At 39.4% G+C, this 26,751-nt stretch overlaps 1 protein-coding gene across 5 annotated transcripts in view; it reads left to right on the forward strand.

The window, feature by feature from the left end:
* Positions 1-636: 636 nt before the first annotated feature.
* LOC122528782 (runt-related transcription factor 1-like) overlaps positions 637-26,751 on the forward strand; it is a 44,864-nt gene continuing 18,749 nt past the window's right edge. The window contains exons 1-4 of one of the 5 annotated variants that reach the window (XM_043654274.1): positions 637-748; positions 10,884-11,856; positions 13,120-13,350; positions 21,747-21,860. In XM_043654274.1, coding sequence (XP_043510209.1) covers positions 11,553-11,856; positions 13,120-13,350; positions 21,747-21,860 — 649 coding nt within the window. In that variant the 5' untranslated portion in view covers positions 637-748; positions 10,884-11,552. Of the gene's footprint in view, positions 749-7,983; positions 8,751-10,636; positions 11,857-13,119; positions 13,351-21,746; positions 21,873-26,751 lie in introns of those variants that run through there. The other 4 variants (XM_043654273.1, XM_043654272.1, XM_043654276.1 and 1 more) reach the window with 4 other exon arrangements.

Below are 26,751 nucleotides of genomic sequence, written 5' to 3' on the forward strand. Positions count from 1 at the left end.
CCCCTCCCCCAGAACCCCCAATTACCCTCTCCTCAACCATCCTTTCCCGAAAGAATATCCGCAAAATCCAAAAAAAAAGGAAAAACCCACTTGCAACTCATTCAACCTGACATTGAACCCATTAGCGTAAAGGTATCCGAGGTCAGCCCGTCCGCTGCAACCGCCCTGCTCTCCCCTCGCCGTGAAAGGAAACAACAAAATTCGGCGTTGCACGAACGGCAGGGAGGGATGCTCGCGGAGATCGGGTTGCACGCGCGGGGACAGAGCGGCGGCGGCCACCGCCGCTCACGGCCATAATAATAATTTTTACAAGCCCGCGTGTAATCAAGGCTGCGTGTTACACATGTTCCGCCGGTGACTGCCCCTACTCGCCCTCCCCTTCTCGGTCGTTGTAGGGGTGGTCGTGGCACGTGGTAGGGGTGGTTCACCGCGGGAGGGGGAGGGACGCGCACGGAGGGGCGAGATCGACGAGCCGCGGTGGGGGTGGTCGTGCTCGTTAGAGCGAAACTACCCTCTACGGGATAGAGACGAGGCGGCTGGAACCCTTCGCGAAGGGGGTGAAGCAACGAAGGGTGGTGGGAGGAGGGAGGGGGGGGGCGGCGTAGTATTCACGCGGCACGGTTGCTGTTGGTGCTGTGCTGTTGTTGCTCCTTCTGCTCGTGCCCCGGTACCGTTCTTCGTGTATTGTTGTCCAATCGAGCGTACCGACGAACCGGTTTCGAAGCACGCGCTCCGCTCTCCACGCATGGTACGCCGAACTCTTTTTTTTTCTCTCTCTCTCTCTCTCTCTCTCCTTCTTTTTTTCTTTTTTTTTCGTCTGTTTTTCCGTAAACCGCCGATCGCCCGTGTGCCACGCACTACGCTGCCTCGTGACACGTGCCGTTGTTGTTGTTGTTGTTGTTGTTGGTTCGCTGATGTGCGTATGTTTGGGAAGTAAAGACGAAGATAAAGGGTGAAGAGGTATATTATGGAAGATGGTAGATGATTGTGGTTTGAAGGTGATGCGGGAGACTAGTGTTTTCTGATGGTCGTAGGATTCGGGTTGGTAGAGTTCGTTGGTTCGATGGACGGGGTGAGTCCGTGTGTTGGGAATTGTTGGTATGTTAATTTCAGAGGAAGGTGCGTTGTTGTTTATGAATTTTGATAATGGCTCTCTCTTGATCCAGTGATTTGAAGAATGCTCGCGCTGTAATAATTAGCGTTTTACGTATAGTATATTGCTGCGAGGCAGTGAATTCCATGAATGTTTAGTTTAGCTCGTCTTTTGGAACTCGAATTCTTAATTTTTTTTATATGGAGACATTCGTCTTGGAAGTTGTCACAAAGAAAAATTAGTGTGCATTCTGTTACGTATCATAGAACGTACGTGGTAAATTTTCTAATGGATATTAAATTAATATTCGAATTCTTAATTCTTGTGTATTAAAAATTTCTTAAATACGCCAGTGCATATTGATAATTCTTCTTCTTCAGTTCGATGTAAAAAGTGTTTTACAATTACTATGGCACTGCATGTAGAATTCATTTAGTAAAACGTTATTACATACTGATGTTTATCATAAGTTTTTTCGTGAAGCTCAAAATTTATCTGGAGACGTTCTTTATTAGTCATTTTGGAAACTTTATTCTATTGTTCAGTGATTTAATTAATCATTATAGAGTCATATAACATGATAGTGATATATTTTAATTTTGGCACAACGTGTCTTGCAATTTAGACTTTTAATTATACAATAATTTTTATGTATTTTTGTAATTTTATAAACTTGAATGTTCTTTACTAAGACAAATATATGAGACAATAAATTGTCTCTATTATTTATAATTTTTCACTTCAGAATTTTTGTATAAATACTCAAGAAGATGTGTGTTTATAAAATAGTTGCACATCTTGTTAAAAATATTCATGAGGTGTACTACAGTTTTAATTGTTTGTTAAATATTTAATTTTCCAAGGTAGGAAATATGAAGAATGAAGACAGAACGTTATCTTCAAAAATAAAAATACATAAGAATTTGTACCCATAAGAATATTTACTTCATTTGAAGATATTCATTGTTCATTCTCACGTTAAAAATATCGATTAAACAGAGACGCAACAAGAATTTGCGATGGGAAAAATACTTAAGTATCTTGCACATAGAAATCCATAAATATATATTCCTGCAAAATGTGAGATAGGACCGAAGAGAGACGTAAGAATTTTCGATAGGAAAAATGCGAAAAGTCGCGGCGCGCGTTCAATCTTGACTACAAGGGGAATAGGACGTCGGTGGTCGGACGCGGCGATCACGCGAATGAGTTCGGATCTTTTTGTCGCGTTTCACCCGCTCGTTTTCCATGTGCCGTTCGACCGTGTGCTCGTTTTACGAGCATCGATTTCCGCGTAACACGGTTTTTCGATGAATCCCGCCGCGTTGCGTGATCACGTTCGCTTCCTTTAACGACACGTGCTCCGGATTGCGTTTCCATTAGTCTCGTTATCATACTCTCGTTTCCTACCGTTCTGTCTCGATATTTCCAGCTATCTACACTATGTAAAACTATCTTCCCTCCTCTGCGAAACATCCACGTTGCTCGTAGAAATCGATCGAAATTATTTTACCGTGGATCTGTTTCATCTCGGAATCTTTCTTTTCGACTCAGACTGGGATTCAGACTGTCGAGATTGTTGAAGAAAACGTGGATATCGTTAATAATCGACGGTACACGTGTTCCACTCGAGGCTTGGAAACTATTATTAATCGGTAATGGAACTATTAATTACTTTCATTATAGTCACATTGTCTACTGCGTTAATCCGGCGATCGGAATTGGTTGAGAGATCTCTGGCATTTGTCTCGGAAGGTTTAATCGATACGTTAATGTAGTTTCTTCCATCGTGTTTCTCTCGTTGTATAGAAATTTTCTGATTAATTTCCGATGAAAAAAAATAAGGAACTGTTTAACAGCGTGATAGATTATTATTTATCATGAAAAGAAAAAAACATATTGTTATATGTAAAATATTACATCAGTCATTTGGCATCTAAATTAGAATCTCAAATTTTTAGCATTTGAGATTCTAGCATTTTGAAGTAATTAATAAGCTAAGAGATAGAAGATATTCTTAAAAGGTTTATAGGCAAATAAAATTCAAAATTCTTTCCAACATTTTTCTCTCTACATATAGTCTAGAATTTTGTAGAAATGCCCCCCAATATGTAAAACCAAAATTAAGGAGAAATCTCGGTTCGCTTAAAATAAAATTCGTCGTTCATTCCACTGAAACTAACTTCATAGAAAAAATTCGAAATTAACGTCGCATACAAATGTCTAAAATAATTGAATCTAATTCTTCCAAAATTAAAGGTTTCGATACGTTCAAAACGTCGACAGTCCCATATCCCCGCGACATTTCTTTCAAAATTTATTACACACCGCTGAAATTAACATCACGCGGGCAAATAAAGAAACGAAGAAGAAAATTTCTAAAAATCTCTACGTTCTCGGAAACAAACTGTCGATAATCTTGCTTCATCTTACGTTCCTACATTTCCCCCGCGCAGCGGCGCGTCCAAGAGCCCAACGTTCCTCAAATATTTATTCCGCATTATCCCACCGCTGAAATCAACACCGTCGGCGAATCCGTTCCGTTTAAAACAATTGAATATCACGGGTCGTCGCGCGAAAACAGCGACGACGCGGCGAGCGAGAATCGCGGGCGCGGACGGCGAGAAAGAAGTCGAGCAGGAATATTCCGTGGTTGGTTGGCCGCGCGCTGATCGAAGCGTGACGAGCGGTAATTGAATGTAGGTATGGCATTTGCATTGACAAGCTCCAACAGAGATAATTCGAATCTCGTCGAACGCAACGGTCCACACGGGCGTTAGGTCGTTTGTCAATACGACGACGGCCGTCCGGTTTCCACGTTTCCACCGTATCGCTGTTTGTCACCGTCTCGTCGGCCGATCGTTCGCCCTGGCTACTTCTCTGCGGCCGGTTCGCGCGATTCATTCCGCGAGCCCTCGTTGCTGTTATTCAAATAAGCGACAGACAGCTGGGGCACCGTGGCGCCAGGAGCCGCGCAACGCCGCGTTTTCCTCCTCCGATTTCGTCGGCCTAATGTCGCCCGCGATGTTTCATATTGCCTCCGATGAAATATTCGTGTTCATTTGTTCGTTCTCGCTACGTTTCGTCGTTTCGGATCGGCGATGTCGTCGTTGATTTGTCGAGCGAATCGTACTTCGAAGCATAGGTTCGGTAGAAATTTCGTAACGCGAGAACGTTTTGAGAATTTAATTTTTGTTTCGTAAGTAATCCCGGGTGATTTTTGTTCTCGATGGTTCTCGGCACTGTGAAGTTCTGCTTTGAAATTTCTTATTTATTTTGTTGTATTCGTTGTACCTGTTTCCCTAGGTCTTGCATTAATCAGTCAGGTCCGAATGTACACGATGTGTTGCTTAATTCCAACATTTGAGGTTACGCGAAATTCATTTTTTTTTTTTTTTTTTTTATATGAAAAGATATTTCGAACAAAAATTATATGATATTTTAAATTGTATAATACGATAAAAATTGCCACACAGTTTTTGCTTAAAACAATATTTTTATGCAACAAATGCTTTACGAGTAATTTCAGGTGGCAGAGTTAGGTGGTTCTTCTTACATATAGTATTATTTTCGTACATCTACATAAATTTGATGACTAGAATGATTTAGAATATCTGGGCTTCTTTGGAAAATAAGATCCAATATCCGAATTTCTAATTTGAAATCATGAAAATCAAAGAACCTTAAATAACAAAAGTTGAACAACGTTGAACGTAAAATAAATATTTGAAATAACAGAATTCGAAATTTTAGACTTCTTGTAAAATCATGGATTATAAATCATAGATTCAGTTTTGTACGAACATCTGCAAACTTGCAGTTATTATGCACATAGCTCTCACTTTGGAATTCAATATGAAACGCTTGAAATTGTGAAATTCATTGTAAACTCACAGGCTATTTCAGTAGATTCAGTCTACTGTGCGTATATATCCAAATACTACTTATAACCATTCCATACAGCCATTTCGCTTTAAAATCTCGAATTATCTCCGCTGATAGTTCAAAAACGAAGACAAAATATTTAAGTATTAAAATTCCGAATTGTAGCTCCTTCATAAATATCATACATAACAGATTCGATCTTTTATAAGTTCACTACGTGCATTATTTAATATTTTATATTTTAATTTTTTCTTTACCTTCATTATATTTATTATTCAATTTATTAAATTTATTTAGTAGATTAAATGTTTATATTTTAAAAATATTAAATATTATATACATTAATGATTTATTTATATAATTTTATCTTTTTTAGTTAAAATTCCATTGTATATAATTCATGGATGATTGTTAAAAGCTCATGTTGAAGCTTCATTTCTTTTAGTTCAATAATTTTAGCTTCAGTTATATTAAAATTAGGAAGATATGGTTTATTACGAATTATATATATAATAAAATTTATATTTAATAAATTTTATATTAATCTGCATAGTTCACGCTATAAAATTTCAAATTATCCAGTGGTAGATCGACGAATACAAGACACTCGAAATATTAAAATATTCGGAATATCAGGTCTTTCGTAAAATCATACATAATGAATTTCAGTCTTGTACAAGTAACATTTTTCGCAGTCTTTCTGTACAATGTTCTATAATGGAATGTATAATTATTCAGTCTGGTTCAAGGACACAGACTCCAATACCTAATCTGAAATATTAAAATTCAGAATCTTTGGTTTCTCACGTCTTTCGCAGACAATGGATTCGTATCTTTCTCAGAATCCTCCCGCGGAAGATCGCCGATTCGTCGAAAACGTTGACGCAGCGTCACACAGCCAGTTTCCTTGGAAGTGTTCTCTCGATTCTTTAGCCTTGCTCGATCGAAAACAGCAGACTGGTCGGTATACACCGCACCGACATACGCTACAATAGAGCTTCACTTTCGAAAATCAAACAGAGAGAACCGCCGGGCCGGCGCATCCTCGCAGCTGCACTGTTTGTACGAACGTGCAAACAATGGAACTACCCATTTCCTGTGCGAATATATCCTGACGATAGCCAGCCGGTCGCGGACTTGCCGCCAGGCAAACACGTACGATGACGCGCGCCGATCTTCGCCCGGAAAGATCGATACTTCCCTCCTCGATCTTCCGCGCCACTGTTCACATCGTTTCACTCGATCCTCCTTCGACATCTCCGCCGGTCTTTCCCATTTGCTCGAATCATCGTCCATCCCTTTGGAAACGAAAGGGAATTATCGCGTTTCGCGAGGCGAGAGGAGGTTTGAAACTATTTGTTATTTTATGATCCGTTGTACTATTTCTGGTTCGCGCAGTACAAATTTTACGAAAAACATCAGCAAATTTAGAATTTCGAGAAGGATGTTAAGAATGTCTAGAGTTAGAAATAAATTTCCTTCTAAGGAACATTGTCTGCAATTTCTAAGCTTCCAAATTACGTTCGCATCATTCTTGGTGTGTTGGAAAATTTAGAATCTCGAAGTTAACTATTAAATGGATAATCTTGCATAAAGGAAATCGTCGACGAAAGTTTCTAAGCTTTCACTGTCTAGCTCTGTTTCTTTTGACTCGATTTCTTCTATAATTCATAGAATTATCGATAGAATAGTCTGAGATTTTTCGTAGAAATTTTTCTTTCACCAGTGAATATATTTTCAATTATCTTCGATACAATATTCTTTTCGAATTGCACTTAAGACACAGTTCATCACAATATTTCTTCATCTTAGAATACACTAAGTCTCATCAAAGGTACACCGAGTCTCACATTTTGCAAATAACGTTATCGAGTTTCATATTTTTCCAACCTTGTCTTTCTAATCGATAATTAGAGAAATACGAAGAAGGAAAAAAATTTACAATTTCACGCTCCGCAGTCTTTCAAATTCGCGACAGAAACGTCACGGGACAGTGTTGGAACGTTGGAAATTCAAGCCAGCAGTAGCCGAAAACCGGCGAGGATGGTGTTGTGTTCGAGTTGTCGTCGAAAAACACCAACGATCCCGCTAATCCGACCGAAAAGAGTGCAGTTACACGACCGTCCCCGATATTAAATCGCGCGGACCCACCCTCTGTCCTCTCGGCTTGGCGATCAACGAGCGAGCGGGACGACGCGGAAACAACCGGCGACGAAACGAGGAGAAGGGGTTCGTCGAAACTCACTGGCCAAACACGCGCCGGAACAATGATGATGACGCTTCGTCCCGTCTCCTCATTAACCTTCGACTAATTAAACGCAACGAGAGGCGCTCGTTACGAGGCGAGACGACGGCCGCCGCGCGAATTTCGGCCGCCACGCCGGAAACAAGAGAAAAAGAAAGAAAGAACGAAAGAAAGAAAGGAAGGAAGGAAGGAAGGAAGGAAGGAAAGCATCATCAAGCCAGGATTCACTCTGGGACGAGTGAGATCGATCGAGATCGATCGAAAAGACTACTCGGGGTCCCCCGTTTGAATGCACATGCTTTCGCTTCGCTCCGCTCCGCCCCGCGCGAGTCCGTCAGACGCACGCGAGCCACACCGCAAAAGGGTCGAAACGAAAAGGGGTGGGAAAGAGAGGAGCGAGAAATAGAGAGGGAAAGAGAGAGAGAGAGAGAGAGAGACGGCGGTTAGAGAGAGGGTTAGAGGGTCCGGTGGGAGATAAAGCGATAAAGAGCAACGGAGGAGAAAGAGAAAGAGGGCCGCAAGCCAGAAACGGAGAACGAGAGACGAAAAGAGGTAGTGAGAGAGTGTGTATGTGTGTGTGAGAGAGAGAGGAAGAGAGAGAGAGAGAGAGACAGAGAGAGAGACAGAGAAGATGGTGGTGCGACGAACCGAGACGAACGCTCGCGGAAGGAGTGGGGTTGCCCACGGGGTGTGAGAGGAACCAGGAAAGGGGAAAGGGATGCTGCGTGTGTTGGCATGGACCAGTGCGTCAACGGCTGTTGCCTCACACGAACCGCCGAAATTATAGTTAGTGGCCCCGACGGGTATTCCCAGAGACCAGTCTCGCTTACCAAAACACCGCGTTTCGAGATCTCCCTTCGGATCGACGGGGATCGTCGCACCCGAAGAATATTCGACATTCTCGCCGAACATACTTGAGACTTTGAAGATCGATTACGCAGAGTCGAAGCGTCTGTCGGGACTATCGTCGGCGGGATTTCAGTGCACCGAAATCGTTCGACGAACGTTGTTTTAACATGGTACCAACGCGTGAAATTATCGTTTCTCGTTCTCGTTCTCGACTTGACGACTCCGGAGAAGATTTTAGTGAGCGCAAAGTTGGATTCGAGTGAGATTTGCCGTGAAGGCAGTGACAGTCCGACGGTTGCCACGGACAGACAGTGAGTGCGATTTCTTTCAGTGGAACTCGTGATTGTCTCGATTGGATTCGATTTTCACGGGAAAATTGGGAATTCCTCGAATTCCTTCGTGGCAGAAGGTCATCGGTACGTCGTTGATTCAAGAAGCAACGTCAGAAGTTGCTTCGTTGGTACGAGAGAAGCTTTCGTCATTGCCGCGGTGGTACTGAGAAGAATCGGTCGAGATATTTTCGCCGGAAGTGCGAACGCGAGAGTGGCCCAGCAAGAGATTTGAATGCGAAGTTAAGCGAGAATCTTATCCGTCGCCGTGTCGTTCTTCCAGGAGGGTCGTAAAGATTCTTCTCCCCTCGATCCTCGCCAACGTCGTCGCCTCTCGTCGCCTCTAATCGTAAGCTTCTATCCAAGGGACTCGTCGATGAAAGTTTCTTTTAAATGTTACGGAATACGCGGCCAGAGTGAATCGATCCAACGATTCGAACAGTTGCACCTTCTTGAATATCGAAATTCCTCTCGTAAATTGATTGTACACTAATGTGGATCACAGAATTGATCCGAGAACTTCACTTTATTAAACCTTTCAAAGTCAAGTGACTTTAGATTATTGAAGGATTTTCGTATCAGCATCGATGACTCGCAGATTCGATCTCAGGCTTCGAAATTCTCCTCTCGGCTCGTTGAAGGACTTTTGGTCAAAATTCTCACTCAGAACTCTGCATTAGGATTGTCGATAATTCAGTCTAGTAATTCTGAAAACTCTATTTCGAAAACAAATTTTCGTCAAGCGTAAAATTTTCATATACTTGAGAGTCTACGTCCAAAGACAGTGACGACAGTTCAAAGCAGATTGATTAATTCAACAACGTCGATGTCAATGATTCAAAAGTCTGAAAACCTGCGTTCGTAAACTCCACTTCGGACCTTCGTCGAAACCAGCTTCTCGAAGGACTCTTTCCTACAAAATCCCTCATTAACGAATCTAGACTAGTCCAAAGTTACGTCCATCTAAGGAATACAAATCAACGAACAATCAGACGCGAGCCACCCATCGTCGTTCGGCAATGTTCTACGAAATCGCATGACAGCTTTCGATGACAAGTGGCCGATCGGAAGCGAGCGTCCGAGTGTCTGAACGATCAACGAATCCCGGCGGTGTCTGACGGCGCGATGCCAGCCTCTCTGGCACTGACAGAACAACGTGGTAACGTGCCACGTGCACTTTGACACGCGGTTGTTACGTGCGTAGGGGTTGGGATATCCATGTGGCGTGTGTGGGGGTTGCCTACCGGCGGGCGTTCTTTTTCCCCTATTTTTTCCGTCCCCACCACCGGGGCTGGTCCAACCCCTCCTGGAACCACCTGGATCCGGTGTGTCAGCCCCGGTGACGTGCGCAAAAATTACTGAATGAACGGTGACGTCACCGGGCCGGCCCGCGTGAAAAGTGTGCGAGTCGTGTTCCTGTCCGTGTCAACCACTCTCCCGAGTCTCGTCTCGTTTCCTCCTACGGGGCCGCTCGTCGCCCGGCGTTTCATTCTCTCCCCGTTTTATTCACCCACGTTTTTCCTCGTTACGTTGCTCGGTGCACGCGTTTCCCTGCGTTTTCACTATCGGCATCGCGTCCCGATTGCTTCAGGGTCTGTCGCCTGTCGTTTCGAGGCTCGATCGAGCCCGAGAAGGGGACGCTCGCCGAGAGATAAAGGAGCTTGCGAGCCGTCGTTAAATGGATTAGAAGCGGAAGGGTTGGTCGCATCGGCGATGGCGGCACTCCCCGATCTGACTCTCTCTCTAGCAGGCTCTCCTGGGAGACCGAACCCTTCCTCTCGTAGCCTTTGACCACGCTTCTAGGAGATGGCTGGTATTCCTCTCCGGGCCTTTGTCGCACGACTTTTGTCGCGATGACGCACTTGAGATAACCCGCGATGCAGTCTGAAAAAAAATTGGTATCGTTTGGAATTTGTGTCGTACGATCGACGAGAATCGCTTTGAACGTGTTTCGCAAATTGAATCGAAAATCTCTTGTTTCTCTCTTAGAAGTCTGGAAAGTCTCTTGATCGTTTTCAGAGTCTTAAAAGTCTCGATCATCTTGAGTATTGAAAGTATTGAAAGTCTTATAGAGTGTAGATGCTTGTGCAAATTTCTGTCTTTATAGTCTTCGTCACGTTTCAGAATTTATTTGATTAGATTGTCAAAGAATTCGAATTCTTTCTATCATCTAATACACGATCTTACAAAAACTCTCTTAATTTTTAATCAATTATTCGTCGTATAGTGGAAAGAAATAGTAAATTATTATTTAAATCAATTAATGAAATACCAGTACTTTGATATTTTTCTCTCGCATCATTCCCTATATATTCTCTGCCAAAATCAAGTCCATAGGCAAATTGTTTCATCTAAAATAATCGATTTAAAAGTTGTCCTTTCAAAAATAATCGAATCGTCGAAAGTAGTAACCAGAGTATAATAAAAGCTCGTTCTTCTAGAAGATCTGTCTCTGATCATGCCTGAATTTTCTTGGTTACAGGTAAAATCAGGAGACTGAAGATCTCTTTAGATGCTTCTGGTATTTTCATTGAAGGACGAGAAAATCGTATCTCGTAACTCTTGGTCACCACAAGGGAAAATTTTCTGTAAATAGTACTCCTTGATTAGCGGACTGTTTAACCCTAACATACGCCGAATTCCAACAAATCAAGAAAGCTCAACAAGATCACGTTCAAACTTCACATCTGCAAAGACCAACCTGAAATATATCCTAAAGATCACTTCAAATCTCCTAACAAGAAAGAAGGAGAAACAGGAAGATTCTGTCTATCTGCAAGACCACCAGAAACAACTTTCAGCGCAGTCAAACTCTTCAAACCTTCCAACCAAACCAAAATTTCCGAAAGAAGGAGTTGCAAAGTATATCAGATTCATCTCGAGAATCGCAAAAGAAGTTATCTTAAAAAAGAAAAAGACGAAAGAAAAATTGCCAAATGTTGCTCTAGACCTTCTCTGCTGATAGAGAAGAGCTACCTGTTTTCAACTCGGGTCGAAAGAACGAATCGTCGAGCGTCGGGTAGCATCATGTCAGGTAACGACGAAGCTTGACCCGGGGGAAAGTTGAAGCAGCCGAGGATCGTCGTAAGGGCCGGGAAGCTCGAGCAGTGAACCGAATGGAAGGATGTATCATCCGGCGTTCTGACTGCCTATGGATATATTCGGCCGTTGCAACGGCGGCGGTGGCGGAAGCACGGTATCCGGAAGCGGCGCTGGCTCGGTGAGGGGGTCCAGCAACGAGTCGAGCTGTGGAACAGGGAGTGCTCCTAGCGAGAGCGGCGGAACCAGCGACAGGATGCAGTTGACAGGGGCCTCGGCTCCTGGCGCTGCCGCCTCGCCGGAGTCAGGCGTTTCTCCTTTGACCGATGCCTACACCAAGATGACCAGCGACATCCTCGCCGAGAGGACCCTCGGTGACTTCGTCAGCGAGCATCCTGGAGAACTCGTACGGACAGGTATTTACGATTGAGAGCAACCATCGACGTCCTGCCGATTTTCACGCATTCGCATTCGCGGCAGTAATGTTTGTCGTTTGTCGTTCTTGAAAATACGTTCTACTAATTGTGCGTTATACGAGTAATCGTAGAAATATAGATTACAGTTGTTACTTGAGATTTAGTAACAAAATTGATGCAAGATACAGTAATGAATCAATCCTTGGGATTTCTCTCTAAGAGAGATCTGACATTAGAAAAATGTGTAGCTTTTGAGAGAAATCATGGACGTACTACGGATTTTCACGCATTCGGGGAAGTAATATTTGTGGTTTAATTTTTGGAAATATGTCCCATTAATTGTAAATTGTATAAATAATCTTAGAAAAGTCGTAGATTGCAAGTATTTACAAGAGATTTCGTAAAATTACAAGATACAGTGATGAATCAATCTTTGGAATATCTTTTTAAGAAATATCTAACGTTAGAAGAAAGTATGACTTGACAGAGTCAGTCAATTGAATTTGAACTAGAACAAAATTTTAGTTGATATTGAAGAAAAATTTTAAACAGTGATTCATTACATAAATTTCAGTTATACAGTTTACACGTTCTTCTCTTAATGAAAAATATTGAAACCAAACAAGAATTTGTTTCATTTACTAAATTCATTAATTAGTTAACTGTACTTTGGATATTTTGTGTAAATTTCAACGTGTGTTTAATTTTCTTGTTAAATAAAGATCCATAAAGATCCGCGGAATTGTTTAAGTTCGTTGTTTGATGAAATGTCTGACTTACAACGATTTATATCACTGAATCTTAAAGAAAAAGATATATGCAAGATATATATTTAAAAAAAATATTAGAAAATTTCAGGAGTTACAGTCAATTTATAAAATAATACTTGTATTTTAATAATATCTTATCCTAAAACAATATTAATTTTAATAATTAATCAGAAAGCATTTTTACAAGTGTCTTTTCAATTATAACCAATAGACGAATTTTTTTACAGCGTTATATTTTCATCAATACAATAATTAAAGAAATGGAATCCATGATGAATAATAAAGATTTATTTCACCCATTAAGTGTTACAAAAATCACCACATTATTAGCGTTTTTTATTTGCCACAAATGCACAAAAATCCGCAGTTTAGTAATGGAGAAATTAATATGAAGTTTGAACAAAGAATAATTGTACTAGAGAAATTAGATGCCTAATTGTATTAAGTTTCCAGCTTCCAGTCGCTAGATTCGGTATGTTTAATTCTATTACAGGTTCTCCTCACTTGGTCTGCAGCGTGTTGCCAGCTCACTGGAGGTCCAACAAGACCCTTCCAGTAGCCTTCAAGGTGGTCGCTCTTGGCGAGGTCGGCGATGGCACTTTGGTCACCGTTCGTGCTGGTAACGACGAGAACTGCTGTGCTGAGCTGAGAAACTCGACTGCTCTGATGAAGAACCAGGTGGCCAAGTTCAACGATCTTAGGTTCGTCGGCAGAAGTGGCAGAGGTGAGTCTTTGATCCGACAACACATTAAAACTCCCATCTCAATATCGATCTTAAACTAAAATTATTTTTCTTTGTGAAAAGCTGCAATTATACTAGGATATTTTTACAAGTTTCATGTTACCAAAGACATGTTACTAAAATAAAATAAAATTAGAATTTAGATCCTGCAAGTGTCGTTTCGAGTAGTTTTTCTAGGAAGAAATATTAAGATATCGTTAAATCCTACGAGTGTTTCACTTGGAAAAATTAAAATCAAGGGGATACTTCCATAGTCCAAATTTTTCATAGTCAGCGGTAGAAATTATAGAGCAAAAGTAGAATAATTTTTTTGAGAAAAAAGTATCAAGTGTCTTTTCCAACGAAGAATATAAAAAATTTCTCCTTTTCCTTAAAATTTTAATTCGTTCATATGTAGTTTTTTAAGTCTATTAAATTTTTAATAACGTTAAGATTCGAGCAATGTTTTTCTGAAACTTTTTCGATTAATTGTCAGATTTTATTTTGTCTTCTTGTAATCAATAATTTTTAAAGTATCGTTGCCTGGCATTGGCAGTGACGCAACTCCAAAAATTTCCAATTTGCTCTTATCGAACACAAGATGAACTACATCACGTAAAACATGTGTCACACATACATATAATTCCATCAGTTTTGCGTCGAGGGACAATTCCATTACTATCCTGATAGTGTTATTTTATCACTCTCACAGTGATGCTTCGACTAATCTAATTTTTAAAAATCCTTTCCTCCAAAATTTAAATTACGTCACTCTCAACGACGTCATCTTCGTATTAAATTCTTTTCAAGCAACAAATCAATGCTTATATCAGCTATTCATTCTACTCTGATGCGTCACTGTGATACTCAACTCTCTCTCTCTCTCTCTCTCTCTCTCTTAAGAACACTCGCAACAGTAGCAGTTAAACAACCATCTCACGAAGTACCGGCAAACTCGTGAAATTAGTTCGTCAACGAATCCGCCCCTTTCTTCTTCGCCATTCACTAAACTCCGGCGGAGTCGTTGATCTTCGCGTTGACAAGCCGCGTTACGGAAGAAAACCATGGAGGGTGACTGAACGAAGGCTCAAAGAATTCGGCGAGCACCGAATAGTAAGGGTAGGTCGTGGACGTCTTCGAGACGACCCTCGGCTTCTTTCCCCGAGTGGAAAAGAGTCGCCACCTCGCTCGAAATTGGACGTTTCGCTAGGGTGTGTTTCGCTAACGGTGTCGTTGATTGGTGTGCCAGCCGAACTCGAGGAGACGACGACGACGACGACGACGGCGACGACCGTCTTTGGGGATGGGTAATGGGTTTTATTTGTCCGCACCGCTGCCGAGCAACCTCCTCTTTACTTTCCTTCTTACGAGCCTCGTCCTCCCCAACCGTTGGAGAACGCTGGCTCGTTTTCGCGTGGAAGAGGGGCTTGAAAAGAGCCGACGCCCCTGGAAACAGGGATGGCCGATATTAATTGAGGTTTCACTTGGATTTTAATTAACGTTATTAGGGTTGTTTCGTGCCTGGTTGATTAGATAACACCTTTTGACCTAGTTCGAACATCTCTGTCCGGATTCTTCGTTTCGTGGGTTGGATGTTGAGGTAGGCCTTTGTCGTTAGAGTTTCTCTTTTTGATTGCTAAATTATTTGTTTTCTTTTATTTTCATTCTGTTTTTTTTTTAAATTTCATTTAATTATTAGAGCATCGTGGATATTGGATTTTTTCCGAGGTTTGGCAGGTTACTGCGGTTAGATTGGATACATTTGTGGATATTAAATTGGAATTATACGTCGTTTTAGTGTGCTTTTATTGAGAAATGGTATTCTATGGATGATTAATATAAAAATGGTATAATAGAATATTTTTGGAGATAATGGTGCATTAAAATAATCGTGAAACATTTTAATGAACGACATAGTTAGTAACTACACTCCTTTATCAACATTTCAATTATCCAGTGGAGCATTAATTATCAACAAAAACGTATCATTTATATATTTTATATATTTTTTACATTCCTACGAGCAGTCACAGTTAAGGTAATTTATTTTTTGTATCGAAATCGCAGGAGGAACAGTTAAATGAATTTCAGAACAGGCAGACCTCGTAATTAACAAGTGATGGCGTTCAGTAATTCAAACATATCCCCCTCAGAAATAAATCACATAGTTATTCATTATACCTCGATTATATCAGTGACTGGCAATATCCTTATTGTCAGTCGCAGTTAAGCTAGTTTATTTTGTATTGGAATCGCAAATCGTACGGTAGAATGGATTTAAAGGCGGAATTAGGGTTGGAAAGCGAAGGGGCGGGGGATCGTTCGAAACCATGAAATACCCGAATTTTCTATCCGACAACGCGCGAGGGAGGCGAATCCACCCTCGAGCTCACGGAAGCGCGTCAGTCATTTGTCTGGGATTAGCTCTCAATTGTTTTCGTCGAGCGCGGAATTAACATAAGCTAGGATGAAGAATGTAAGAGAAGTGTCTCTCGTCAGGATTTCTGCGACACCCTGGCTCCTTGAATATTCCCTGGTAGAACCGAACGCGCGCCGAACTCTCTCCGGCGAATCCCTAATGATCCTGCCGTTTGTCGAACTCGAAAACATTCTCTGCGCGTGTGACGAAGATAGGCTAGCTTTCGTATTGTTTCACCGTTGAAGGTGGAAATTGTTGTAAAAGGAATAGTTTTCATTCGAGAGAAAACGAACTGCCCTCAAATTGTTGTAAAATAAGGAATAGTTTTCTTTCGAGATTAAACGAACCGCCCTCAAAGAGAATTGACCAACTGACGACAAGTATTAGATTATTTAATAAGCTTCCAGGTGTTGTAGTTCAACAAATATTACAATTACTTATAGCAGGTGTAACGGACGATTATAATTGTTTAATAGAAAAATAGAATATTGTGAGTATTAATTCTTTCTTCAATATTTGGGAAAATTTTGTTCGCGAGCGGTCATTAAAATATATATGGAATTTTTTTATAATTATATGTACGTTGTTAATAATTAATAATTATATCTTAGACGTGGTATATAATTTCTAAGGAAATTGTTGATACTAGATTTTTGATACTTTCTAAAGAAATGCAAAGGTACTTGTTACACACCTTACACATTCTAAATTAGAAAATAATAAATTACAAACTTCGGACAATTTATAAAGTTGATCAGCTTTTGACTTTTGATGTAATAAATTCAAAAATTGCTCTCTGTGTACGTGATGGAGAAATTTCTAGAACAATGAAGTTAAAACAAGAGGGTTGAAACAAGTGTTTTGTCTCCAAAAAAAACGTAATTACTAGGGGTGTGCGAGAAAATATCGGGAACCTGATGGTCGGGACGAAGGAATCGAGATTTTCGAAAATTTCGAAAATTCGGCTATCGTTTCTCGAACTACTCTGTACAGCAGCCTGCAAAATATGTAAATACACAGTTCAATTTCTTCTGCCAGTTTTCGTGAAATTATTGGAAGCACGGATTCTAAGAATCGTGTGACCTGATGTATACAAACGTGTCACTGCGTGCTTAGTATTTGGACATTATGTACGCTGTTGAGCAGTATTGCTATGAAATTCGGGAAGTTCAGACGTATATTTCAAACGCTGTGTGAATTTAATAAAGATTAAAAATCTTTAAAAAAAGTGTCGAGTGATAGTGAGAGTAAAGTTGTGGTAGCAGAAAGTGGTGCAGAAGATATCGTGCAAAGAAAGAAGGTAAAGAGAAGCTTTGTTCGGGAATATTTTCAAGAAAAAAATGATACAAAGGCGGAATGCACGCATTGTCACCATGAATTTAAAACTAAGTATGCAAATATTACTGGTTTCTTACGCTATTTGAAGCATATACATCCAAACATTAGTATATGTACTAGAAAAGAAACTGAATCGATATAAAATTTGTCGCACGTACAAAATGATACGCGAAAGATTGTTAAACCAAAAAATGTAACAGAAGGAATTGCTCGAATGATGGTTTTAGATCTGCGACCTTTCGATATAGGTGTGGGTTTTAACGAATTATTTAAGAATTTCAAAATTTATATTATTCGAGAATCTCAAATTTTCGTGTACCCGTCCCAATCCTGAAAAAATTTCGTATTCTCGACCCGACCCAATATTTCGGGTTCTCGCACACTTCTAGTAATTACTGTCTATTCATAAAACCTTGGACGTCGTTCTCTTCTAAACAAAAGAAAAAAAAAAAAGAAAAATTCGAAATAATTGTACGGACAAAAATACGAAAATTCTGCAAATTTGGACACAACTTGCTATGAAATTCCGTCGCTAGACAAGATATTGTTACGTAGGTTTATTCGCGAGTGGAAAGTTGAACGGTATCCGTCTGCTCGTAGGGTTGAAACTATAAGCGCCCAAATGATCTATCTCGTTACAGAGCTTAGGGTTGAAGGGGGTGAAGCGAACCAGATCTTGCCACGATGGAGCTGGCATTACAGACGAACGTGCGGGAATAGAGCTATAGCTTATCGTCGATATTACAAGATTTCTCTGTAATATCGTATTCTGGCTTCTTCAAAAACATTAAAAACCAGGAAAGAGGAGGGAACGGAACGTTCATTTGTATACGAGTAAAATTTAGCTTATGGTTAGACACACCGAATCGCACGGGATATTGAAAAATACAAATATAAAGCAAATGTAGAAGAATATATTTAATGTAAAAAATATGAGAAAATATAAAAAGTGTTTAAAGTATAGTAACAGTAACTGATAAACTGAATGAAGTTATTTCTCATTTATTATTTTCTTCTATTATCTATCAGATTATCACAATCTTGGGAAAATAATATTTGTCTCAGTATTAGAAAAATAAAATAACATTTTACAGAATAAATTTCCGAAAAAAATATGTATCAATACTGTTACTATTAAAATGATTAAAATATATATTATATAAATATTATATAAATATATTACATTATGTACATAACATTATATAATTAATATAATTTAATAAACAGTGAAATAATGTTATTAATATTTTAATTAAAGTATCAACATTAATATGGAGTAATTAAAAAGTTTTGCTATATGCTATAAGAAGTGAGTATTGAAAATAAGTCGCATTATAGTCTGCTATTTACTGCGTATATTTTATAATACGCAGATATATATATATATATATGTATATTGTTATATAATCTTTGTTGTCCGTAATCATTTTTCCATCGAACGTTCTGGATCATTATTCAGGTGCATTTCAGGGGAAAACGGTGATTTTGGAGGAAAGGCGACCGATTCTCGCTGACGGCAGTTCATCCTGACCATAATCAATTCGTTATCAGCGTACAATGGCGCATTTGCGATTCGTTTGGGGAAAATTGAAATTAATTAGTTAGCTCGACAACGGCCCCGCAACAATCTATACCGTTCTGCTCGCCCGTGTACACGTACCGGTTCACATTTTGCCTGAGAATCGTATGTTAACGAGCATTATCAGGAAATCGATCTCGACACACTTCCATTCACCGTCTTTTTTCAGTTCTTTTTTTTTTCTTCCTTTTCACTCGCAGCCAACGCCAATTCAATTTAAACACTTAATGTTAATGACGTCCAATCGTTTGTTCGCCTACTTTCCATTGTCAATCGACATCCGCACGAAATTCGGAAGAAGAAATTTCAATTTCTTGTACAAATAGAAACGGTGTTGTACGAAGTACTGTGAAATTTTTATTGATACTATATATTTTGATAATTATTTGAAAATACAACTACTGTGATGTACAAAAGTAAACTCTGTTTTCTCAGAAATTTACATTTGGAACTAATTTGGATATATACGTAGGCATTCTAAAATATTTCCTAAATCGATAATTAGTTAGGATAGATATTAATGCAATAAGTAATTGGGAATTTAAACACTTCTATTGAATATCTCGTGTATTTTTAAATTTCAAAATTAATGTTACACGCGAAAATTTTTCATTACATTGAGCGCAGTGATTTCAATTTTCCAATCTCTCATGCACGCAGTATTTTCTTCCACTTCCAATAAACAATTATATCTTCAAATTACACGGCGCAGGTGCTTCCTAAACAAAAGTGTAATAAACGGACAGGTTGAAAAATCGAACTTCGGATGGAGGGAGGTAAGAAAAGGTTGCTCGTCGAGGATCGCAGAACGCAGAAAGAAAGGGTGAGGTTATTGGGGGTGACTTTTAATGGTTCCGCGGCGACTGGCACCAAGGGTGATACCTACGTGTGCCGAGTTGCCCGTGGAACCACCAACTCTACCAATAGGTGAAAACCAAGGTTTTGCTAGGGTTAGGGGCCATAGAGGATGCCGTGACTTGCAACAAACTGACGCGATTCTCTCCGCTCGAAAACGAGAAGCTCGCGTGGTGAACCACCGTGTGGCCACGCTCGACACTCGCCATTATTCCCTCGATACTTTCTCCCTTTCTTTCTGCCTTTCACCAGGGGTAATCTTACGGACGTCGTGAGAGGGAAGAAGTTTTAACTGACTGCAAGGCGTTTCCTCGAATTTCCAGAACGAAACTTTTTACGGCCGATGTTACGTAGTGTGTTCGATGGATGACAGGGTTTGCAGCTTTCTTCCGGTGATGTGTAAATTAGCTTGTGAATTAGTATTACTGGCAGAATTTTACTAATTATAATTTTAAGTCGAACGAAATTGTGGATATTGTAGGTCTTGGTTCGTCGCGAAGTTGCAAATTTATATAGACGTGATTGAAACTGATTTGTAAAGATGATTGGAATGAAATTTATAAAGATGTAATTGAAATTGAAACTTGTTCGCTAGTTTATTAACGTTACTAATTAAAATACTGTTGCATTAATATTAATTCGAGTGAGAGGATATACTTGGAAAATATTTCCCAAGTGTATTTGAATTATTATACAGAAATTAAAGATTAAATATGAAAATTCTTTAAACGCTCTTAAGTAAAAATGTTCAAACAGTATTTTCTTGAAAATAGGATTTTAAATGGAAAAATTTTATTCTACGTTCTTCATTTATTTTTGCATTCACTCAAATTTTTACTCCTTGACTAAATTCAAGTTCACTTACCTGATAGATTTTCAAATTCCATTCTCTTGAAAGCAAAGAGTGAAATAAAAAAATGTTATATATTTCGTATAAATGTTTGTTCCAGAAAAATTTACTCAAAGACTTTAGAGAACAAGGGTTGATAATAATTATCAATCATTTTTTTCTCTTTTTTTCATTTCTTTTTCATTCATTTCTTCTTCTTTCTTTTTAGTTTTTCACTAGAAGAATATCGAAGTTTATAAAAGAATCAAACGTAATAGCGCGACACGAGTTCGTGTGAAACACGTATGGCAGATAACAGTGATTCACTTTTAGAATCGTGTAGGGTGTTAGGAAGGGTGGAATAGAAAAAGCCACGCGATCAGTGATCCACTCAGGATGAGAAACGATGAGGACGAGAGAAAGAGTGAAAGAGGGTGCACGTGGAATTGCGGTGAACCTCTGCGTGTGCAACCACCGTGTTCTGCGTGACGCTACTTTTTTTTTTCCTTCTTTTTTCAACGCGACATTGTCCCCTCTTTAACGAGCGTTTTATCGAAACATCCCTCGCGTGATTCCGAAGATATCACCCCTGTCATTTGCGATCCCGTGTTCGATCAGCGAACATCGCTTTCGAATTCAACCACTACGTGATAACAAAATTTTAATTCTTCGAAACGTTGATATCTTGAGTTCAGTAATGATATAAATGCAGCATAAAATTCTAGTTTTTTAGAAACTTCTTTTGATTCTTGGTTCTGTTAAAAAATTGCTCATGATTTCAGTAACATTTAAGTATGAATAATTTGATCGAAGATTCAATAAAATAAAATTAAATTGAGGATTTTTATGCAAATTTACACTTTTGTGGAAATGATTTAAAAATGTGGATACAGTTTAAAGTTTTGTAAAAATCCACGATCTGTATGTTATCCTATCCTCCTAAGTATCAAAGAAACAATTCGTGAGTATGAAATTAAAACTGCATTGACAAATTTCCAATAAAAAAAGAAAAGTAGGAAAATTGCAAAATCGAAAAACAGATATCCATCTTCCGTGAGAGTTATGTAGCGTAAAGAGGGGGTTGTTTTTCGTCGTTAGCTACCTAATAGGCTTTTTAACATAACTGGACGCAACCACCCCCATAGGTGGTGGTCGGTCGCGTTGGCTGGCCACCATCACCGTCGACGACGCCCTCGATACATTACCGACGGTTAATTTGGTTACTACCGGAGTTTCGGTCGGCCAGTCGCGTTTGCGAACTTCTGTTTCAATCTATGATGATTAAAAAAAAAAAAAAAAAAAAAGAAAGAAAGAAAAGAGAGAGGGAGAGAAAAAAGAAATGCTTTCGTAAATAACATTCTTGTGCGTTGTGGTTGCAGGGAAGAGCTTCACGTTGACCATCACCGTGTCCACGACGCCACCGCAAGTCGCCACGTACACGAAGGCCATTAAAGTAACTGTGGATGGGCCGCGAGAACCGCGATCCAAGACCAGTGAGTATCACTGTAAGCATTGCTATATATTCTTATTTATTATTTAAATTATCCACATTCCACTAGCGCTAAGACTCAGAGGCACCAAGGGATGCTTCTATTGATTTTTCCTTCTCTGCGAAATATCCGTTACGTCGGTTTTTAATTTCGTTGGTTTGCATTTACGTTGGCGAAAGTCTGTTGATTCGAAATTTTTCGATTTTCGACATAGAAGTGAATTGTACAGCTTATCGTGGACAAATTATTCAACCGAGTTCTTCCAATTCTTCAATTCTGGGATACTGCGTTTGAACATTCGATTTCAAATCGACTTTCGAATTCGTGATATCTCTGGAAACTTTTAAAATCTTCTGTCGTTTGGAATATATATTTGTCAAATAAAGAATAATGGAATAATTAATTAAATTCGCACATTTCTTTTATTTGCAATAAACGAATCGAGTTTCTATATTCAATTGCGCGTAGAGTTCACATAAATCCTACTGTCGCGTACAAATCACGTATTTGCAACTCTGACAGCGTTATCAAAAATATTATATTGTCTATAACTTACGAATTCTTACACATTTATGAAAAATTTGAAGGTGCAAATTTCTACATACACAGTGCACAATGATTTGCCAATACGTATAAAATGTCCAAAAAAGAATATTAACCAGAACACTACGTAATAGAAAGAATCTTCTACCTAAATTCAGTTATATGTTACATGTTAAAAAAATATCGAATACATATATTATATATATTACTGTATGTAATATTATTACGAACACCTGTATATAACATTTCTTACAATAATAAGAAAAATGTCTCAAATCGACACGATCGGCAGACTAAAAGGGTTAAATCTTCCAAAAATGAAAACAGGAAAGGAAAAAAGAAGAAGGGAGACCAATAATAGGTCGCGTAACTCGCGACGCGGTGGCGGCAGGCGTTCGAAAGCCGCAGGTTCGAAATGGCCTCGAGGGGGTGGGTGGGGGACGATGTGGGTGCGGTTCTGGGCTAAGTTTCGCGCATTTGCCATTATTTATAACCGCGGCCGGCCGCCATAACATTGATAAAGGGCTGCGGCGTTTAGCCGCGGAGATATTGTGCGACGCCTCCGAAGTTTGCCGTCTCGCTGAGCGAGGAGCTGCCCACGAGAGGGTTGAGCGGGAGAGGGTGAAAGGAAGGAAGAACCCACCTCCTTCGAGTAGAACGCGTTCCCTCTCGCCACCTTCCAGACACACAATTACCCCCCTCGTAGCCGTCGGTTATTTCGCGGCGACGTGTGTCGGCGGGCTTGCTCGTTCCTTCGGAACATCTACCCCGGTGTTGCACACCGTCGAACGGAGGCGGAGTATCACGTCGGGGAATCGAAATTTACCGCCCCTTTCTCGGTGTTTGTAAATCTATATCCCAGACGCGAGCCGCCGAGATTGAGCTATCGAGTTTGATATGCGGGGGAGGGAATGATCGTTGGATATTGATGGATGTTTGGTTAGTGGGTTTTTCTGTAAGTTCGTTGCTCTTTCACGAATTTGATTAAATAATGGAGTGTAAATACGGTGGAGTTGTTACATCTATTCGGATCAAATTTTAGTCAATAGTCGGTTTAATCGTTCGATTAAATAAATTCTTGTTGGTGAAATATGAATTTAAGGTGAACTCTTTTTTTTTTTTTTTTTTTTTTTTTTTGTTTCTGTGAATTTGATCAAATGAAGGAGTTCCATTTGTTTGAAATCAATTTATTCGAGTCGGATTTTAGCCGGTACTTGATTAAGTCAATTTTTGTTGGTTGAATGTACTACTTGTTTCAACTCTGAATTCTTCTGAAGGAACGAAAAATCTACAAAGAGCATTTATGTTATACGAATTTTAATAATATATCTGTCTTCCAATGAGTTCTTACAAGTAGAATCACACTAGTAGAAATATATTACCATTAATTATTGGTATTATCTTTTCAATTAAGATATATATATTATATATAGAAAAAAAACAATAATTGAATAATACATCAAAATACTAACAACACAATATACAGTGATTCATTGGTAAAAATTAACTTAAAGAAAAAAGTGTATTTGTAGCTGATCATTCGCATTCATTATGCAGAGATATATCAAGAGATTTTGAATAAGAATTTTATTATTTTACAACTGAATGTAAGTATTATTACTCATTATTAAGATTCAGCAGAAAATTATTATTATTTCAATCCAAATTTTTAATCGTTCACTGTTGGTAGTATTTCTTTAATTATTTCACATTTTAGGTAATTAGCATTTAAAGTAATTAGTAGTAAAATTGCTTGTCGACGATCAGACTATTGTTAAATCTGACTCTTAACTGTTTATAAAGCGAACGATCTGGCTCTTTCTAGAAATATCGTACTTTAAATTAATACTTGCAAGCATTTGCACTCTTTGCACGTCGAAAATAGCCAGTGTAACATTGTTGTATATCATGTAGTATCGTGCACATCCGCTCGTCTGTTTAGACCACCCACGAAATCATCGTCGTAAAATATCTAAAACCTGTGTATCACTCGTTATCAGAGATTCTCTTATCTCATTCTTTCGCGGCTCGTCTTTAATCTCACATACGCAATGAAATATTCAAATTATTGAAAACTACGCGATAGTTTATATTATAACTTTGTAGATTATACTTACTGCCATTATTACTCTATGATTGAAATACATAGCTGTTGTCAAAAAAGTTGAAGTTTATAACTTATATATTTACGCAAAATCGCTCAAATCTCTGGAAATTTATAAAAACTACGATCAGTTGTAACCGCATAATATTTATTATTAGACAACGGATACTCATGCAAATTTTTCAACTTTTTAAAAAACTCGACTGATTAAACCTACTTTGAATATTTCGTATATATTTTTCTCCATTTTGCATTTTTGCAATTTTAAATTTCTCACAAATGTACAAAATTTTCCTCAATGTTAGTTTTACTTATTATAATATTATTATTAACAGCCCGCACTAGAATGATTGAAAAATTATACCTCGTTGTAGCTCGTAAAATCAGATTCTCTGCCGATAGTAACAGAAGAAAATTGTACTCGCAGATCACCGATTGAGACTCGATTTTATTGTCAGTTGATTGCCAACGTGAAAACCGCATGGACTTTTTCCGACGCCTATAAAAAATGAGCGGCGCGTTGCATCTGCTGGAAAGAAAATGTTTTCACTCGAAATAAAGGGATCCGCGGGAAGGGACGCGGCACGAGATAAAAGGGTTACATGTTGTGGGTGGTCGATCGGCGTTTCTTTAAACCGTCGGTCCTCGTTTCCTCGTCTTTGACACGCTCCCTAATTTTATTACGCCTACATCCTCCGACGCCGGCGAAACGGATTCAAAGACATACGTATTAGCTCCCCCCCCCCTTTTTTCTCTCTTCTGGTTTCCTTTTTCTAAATTAAATGCAATTAGTCCTTTGAGGTCTTGTTTAGAGCTCGGCTCGTTCTGTTCTGTTTCATCAACACGTCCTTAATCACGCAGTTGGAAGGAAAAGTTGTCGTTTCACACAGCTCGACTATCTAATTTTTATAGTTCTTCGCGATGTAACGTGAACGAAACGATTCTAAGAATATCGTTGCTATTTTCTTATTAATGTTTACTCGTCATTTGTGTTTTGACTATTACAAAAATAAAGTTATAATCATTACGATTAAAATTTTTAGTTGATTGTTGTTAATAAATACTTTTAATTAATTTTTTGACATCAATGGCAGACTATCTCTTTTCCTTTTAAAATCCACTTTTAACATTACGGTTAGCTTTTACTGCATTAGGGGAACGTTCAAACTTTATTTGAAGAATGTAGTAGTTCCACGCGAATACTAATTCGTAGATTAATAATTCGTAATTTGTAATAATATGTTCATTTCAGCTTCAAGTTTCAATCCTCAAATTCTCAATTTTTTTCCAACTGAGAATTAATAATGCAGAGTACTGTATTATAAGCTTCCAACTTACTTTTGTCTTACGTTAGTATCAGGATAATTAGACTCTTAAATGCCTTAACTTTTTCAACCGATGCAAGCTTAAAATTAAAAAATCCAGAACGTTGTAAATTTGCAACTGCGGCAAATGGTTCATGAGTTAAATGAATATTAATCATTGACAAATATCACTTATCAGTCGTGAAATAATTTTTACACGCGATCGTGGAATATCGACGAAGATATCGAGCTCCCCCCAGTGCCCCCCTCTCGAAACAAGCAAATGGAGTTGCAAACAAATTTCCTATCCGGTCTGTGAATCATTGGGACCCTTCTTTTCGCTCGACCAGCAATAAATCAGCCCTATGAATTCTATCCAAGCCACGGCTAGGAAGGAACAGGCAGGCGTTCCGATGCCGGAACGAACGCGGCTCGCTTCGAACTCGGGCGGGCGCCGCTCGAGGGTCGTAATTAATTAAACAAGCAATTCATTACACATTCTACCCTCGTCCCATAGCCAAAGGTGGCCGCCGCAGAAAGAGGATGCACGGCTAAGGAAATTGATCGAGAGACGCGCCAGAGAGGCCAGGGGAGTAACCGAGAGAGAGAGAGAGAGAGAGAGAGAGAGAGAGAGAGAAAGAGAGAGGGACAGAGGCGTTTCTCTCCGGCGTTGGCGGCGGAGGATACCTCTGGCGGAAGTTGGATACCCAACGAAATCCCAAGTTGCACACACAGCCTTTCGTCCGGAGCGATCCGCTTTTGTTAGAAAATAGCACGAAATGGCCGGACCTCCACCCCCTCCGCCCCCTTCTGTGTCCTCGCCGGCGATGTGTCGACGGGAGAGGGTCGATCGGCGGCGACGGAACGAAATGAGGAGCTGTCGCTGCCAGCTGCTAACTCTCGAGAAATTCCCTGGCAGTCGCCGATCGCGGCGCGCAAAAGG

This window comes from Frieseomelitta varia, unplaced genomic scaffold (genome assembly GCF_011392965.1).
Source record: "Frieseomelitta varia isolate USP_RPSP 00005682 unplaced genomic scaffold, Fvar_1.2 scaffold_259, whole genome shotgun sequence".
Lineage (NCBI taxonomy): Eukaryota > Metazoa > Arthropoda > Insecta > Hymenoptera > Apidae > Frieseomelitta > Frieseomelitta varia.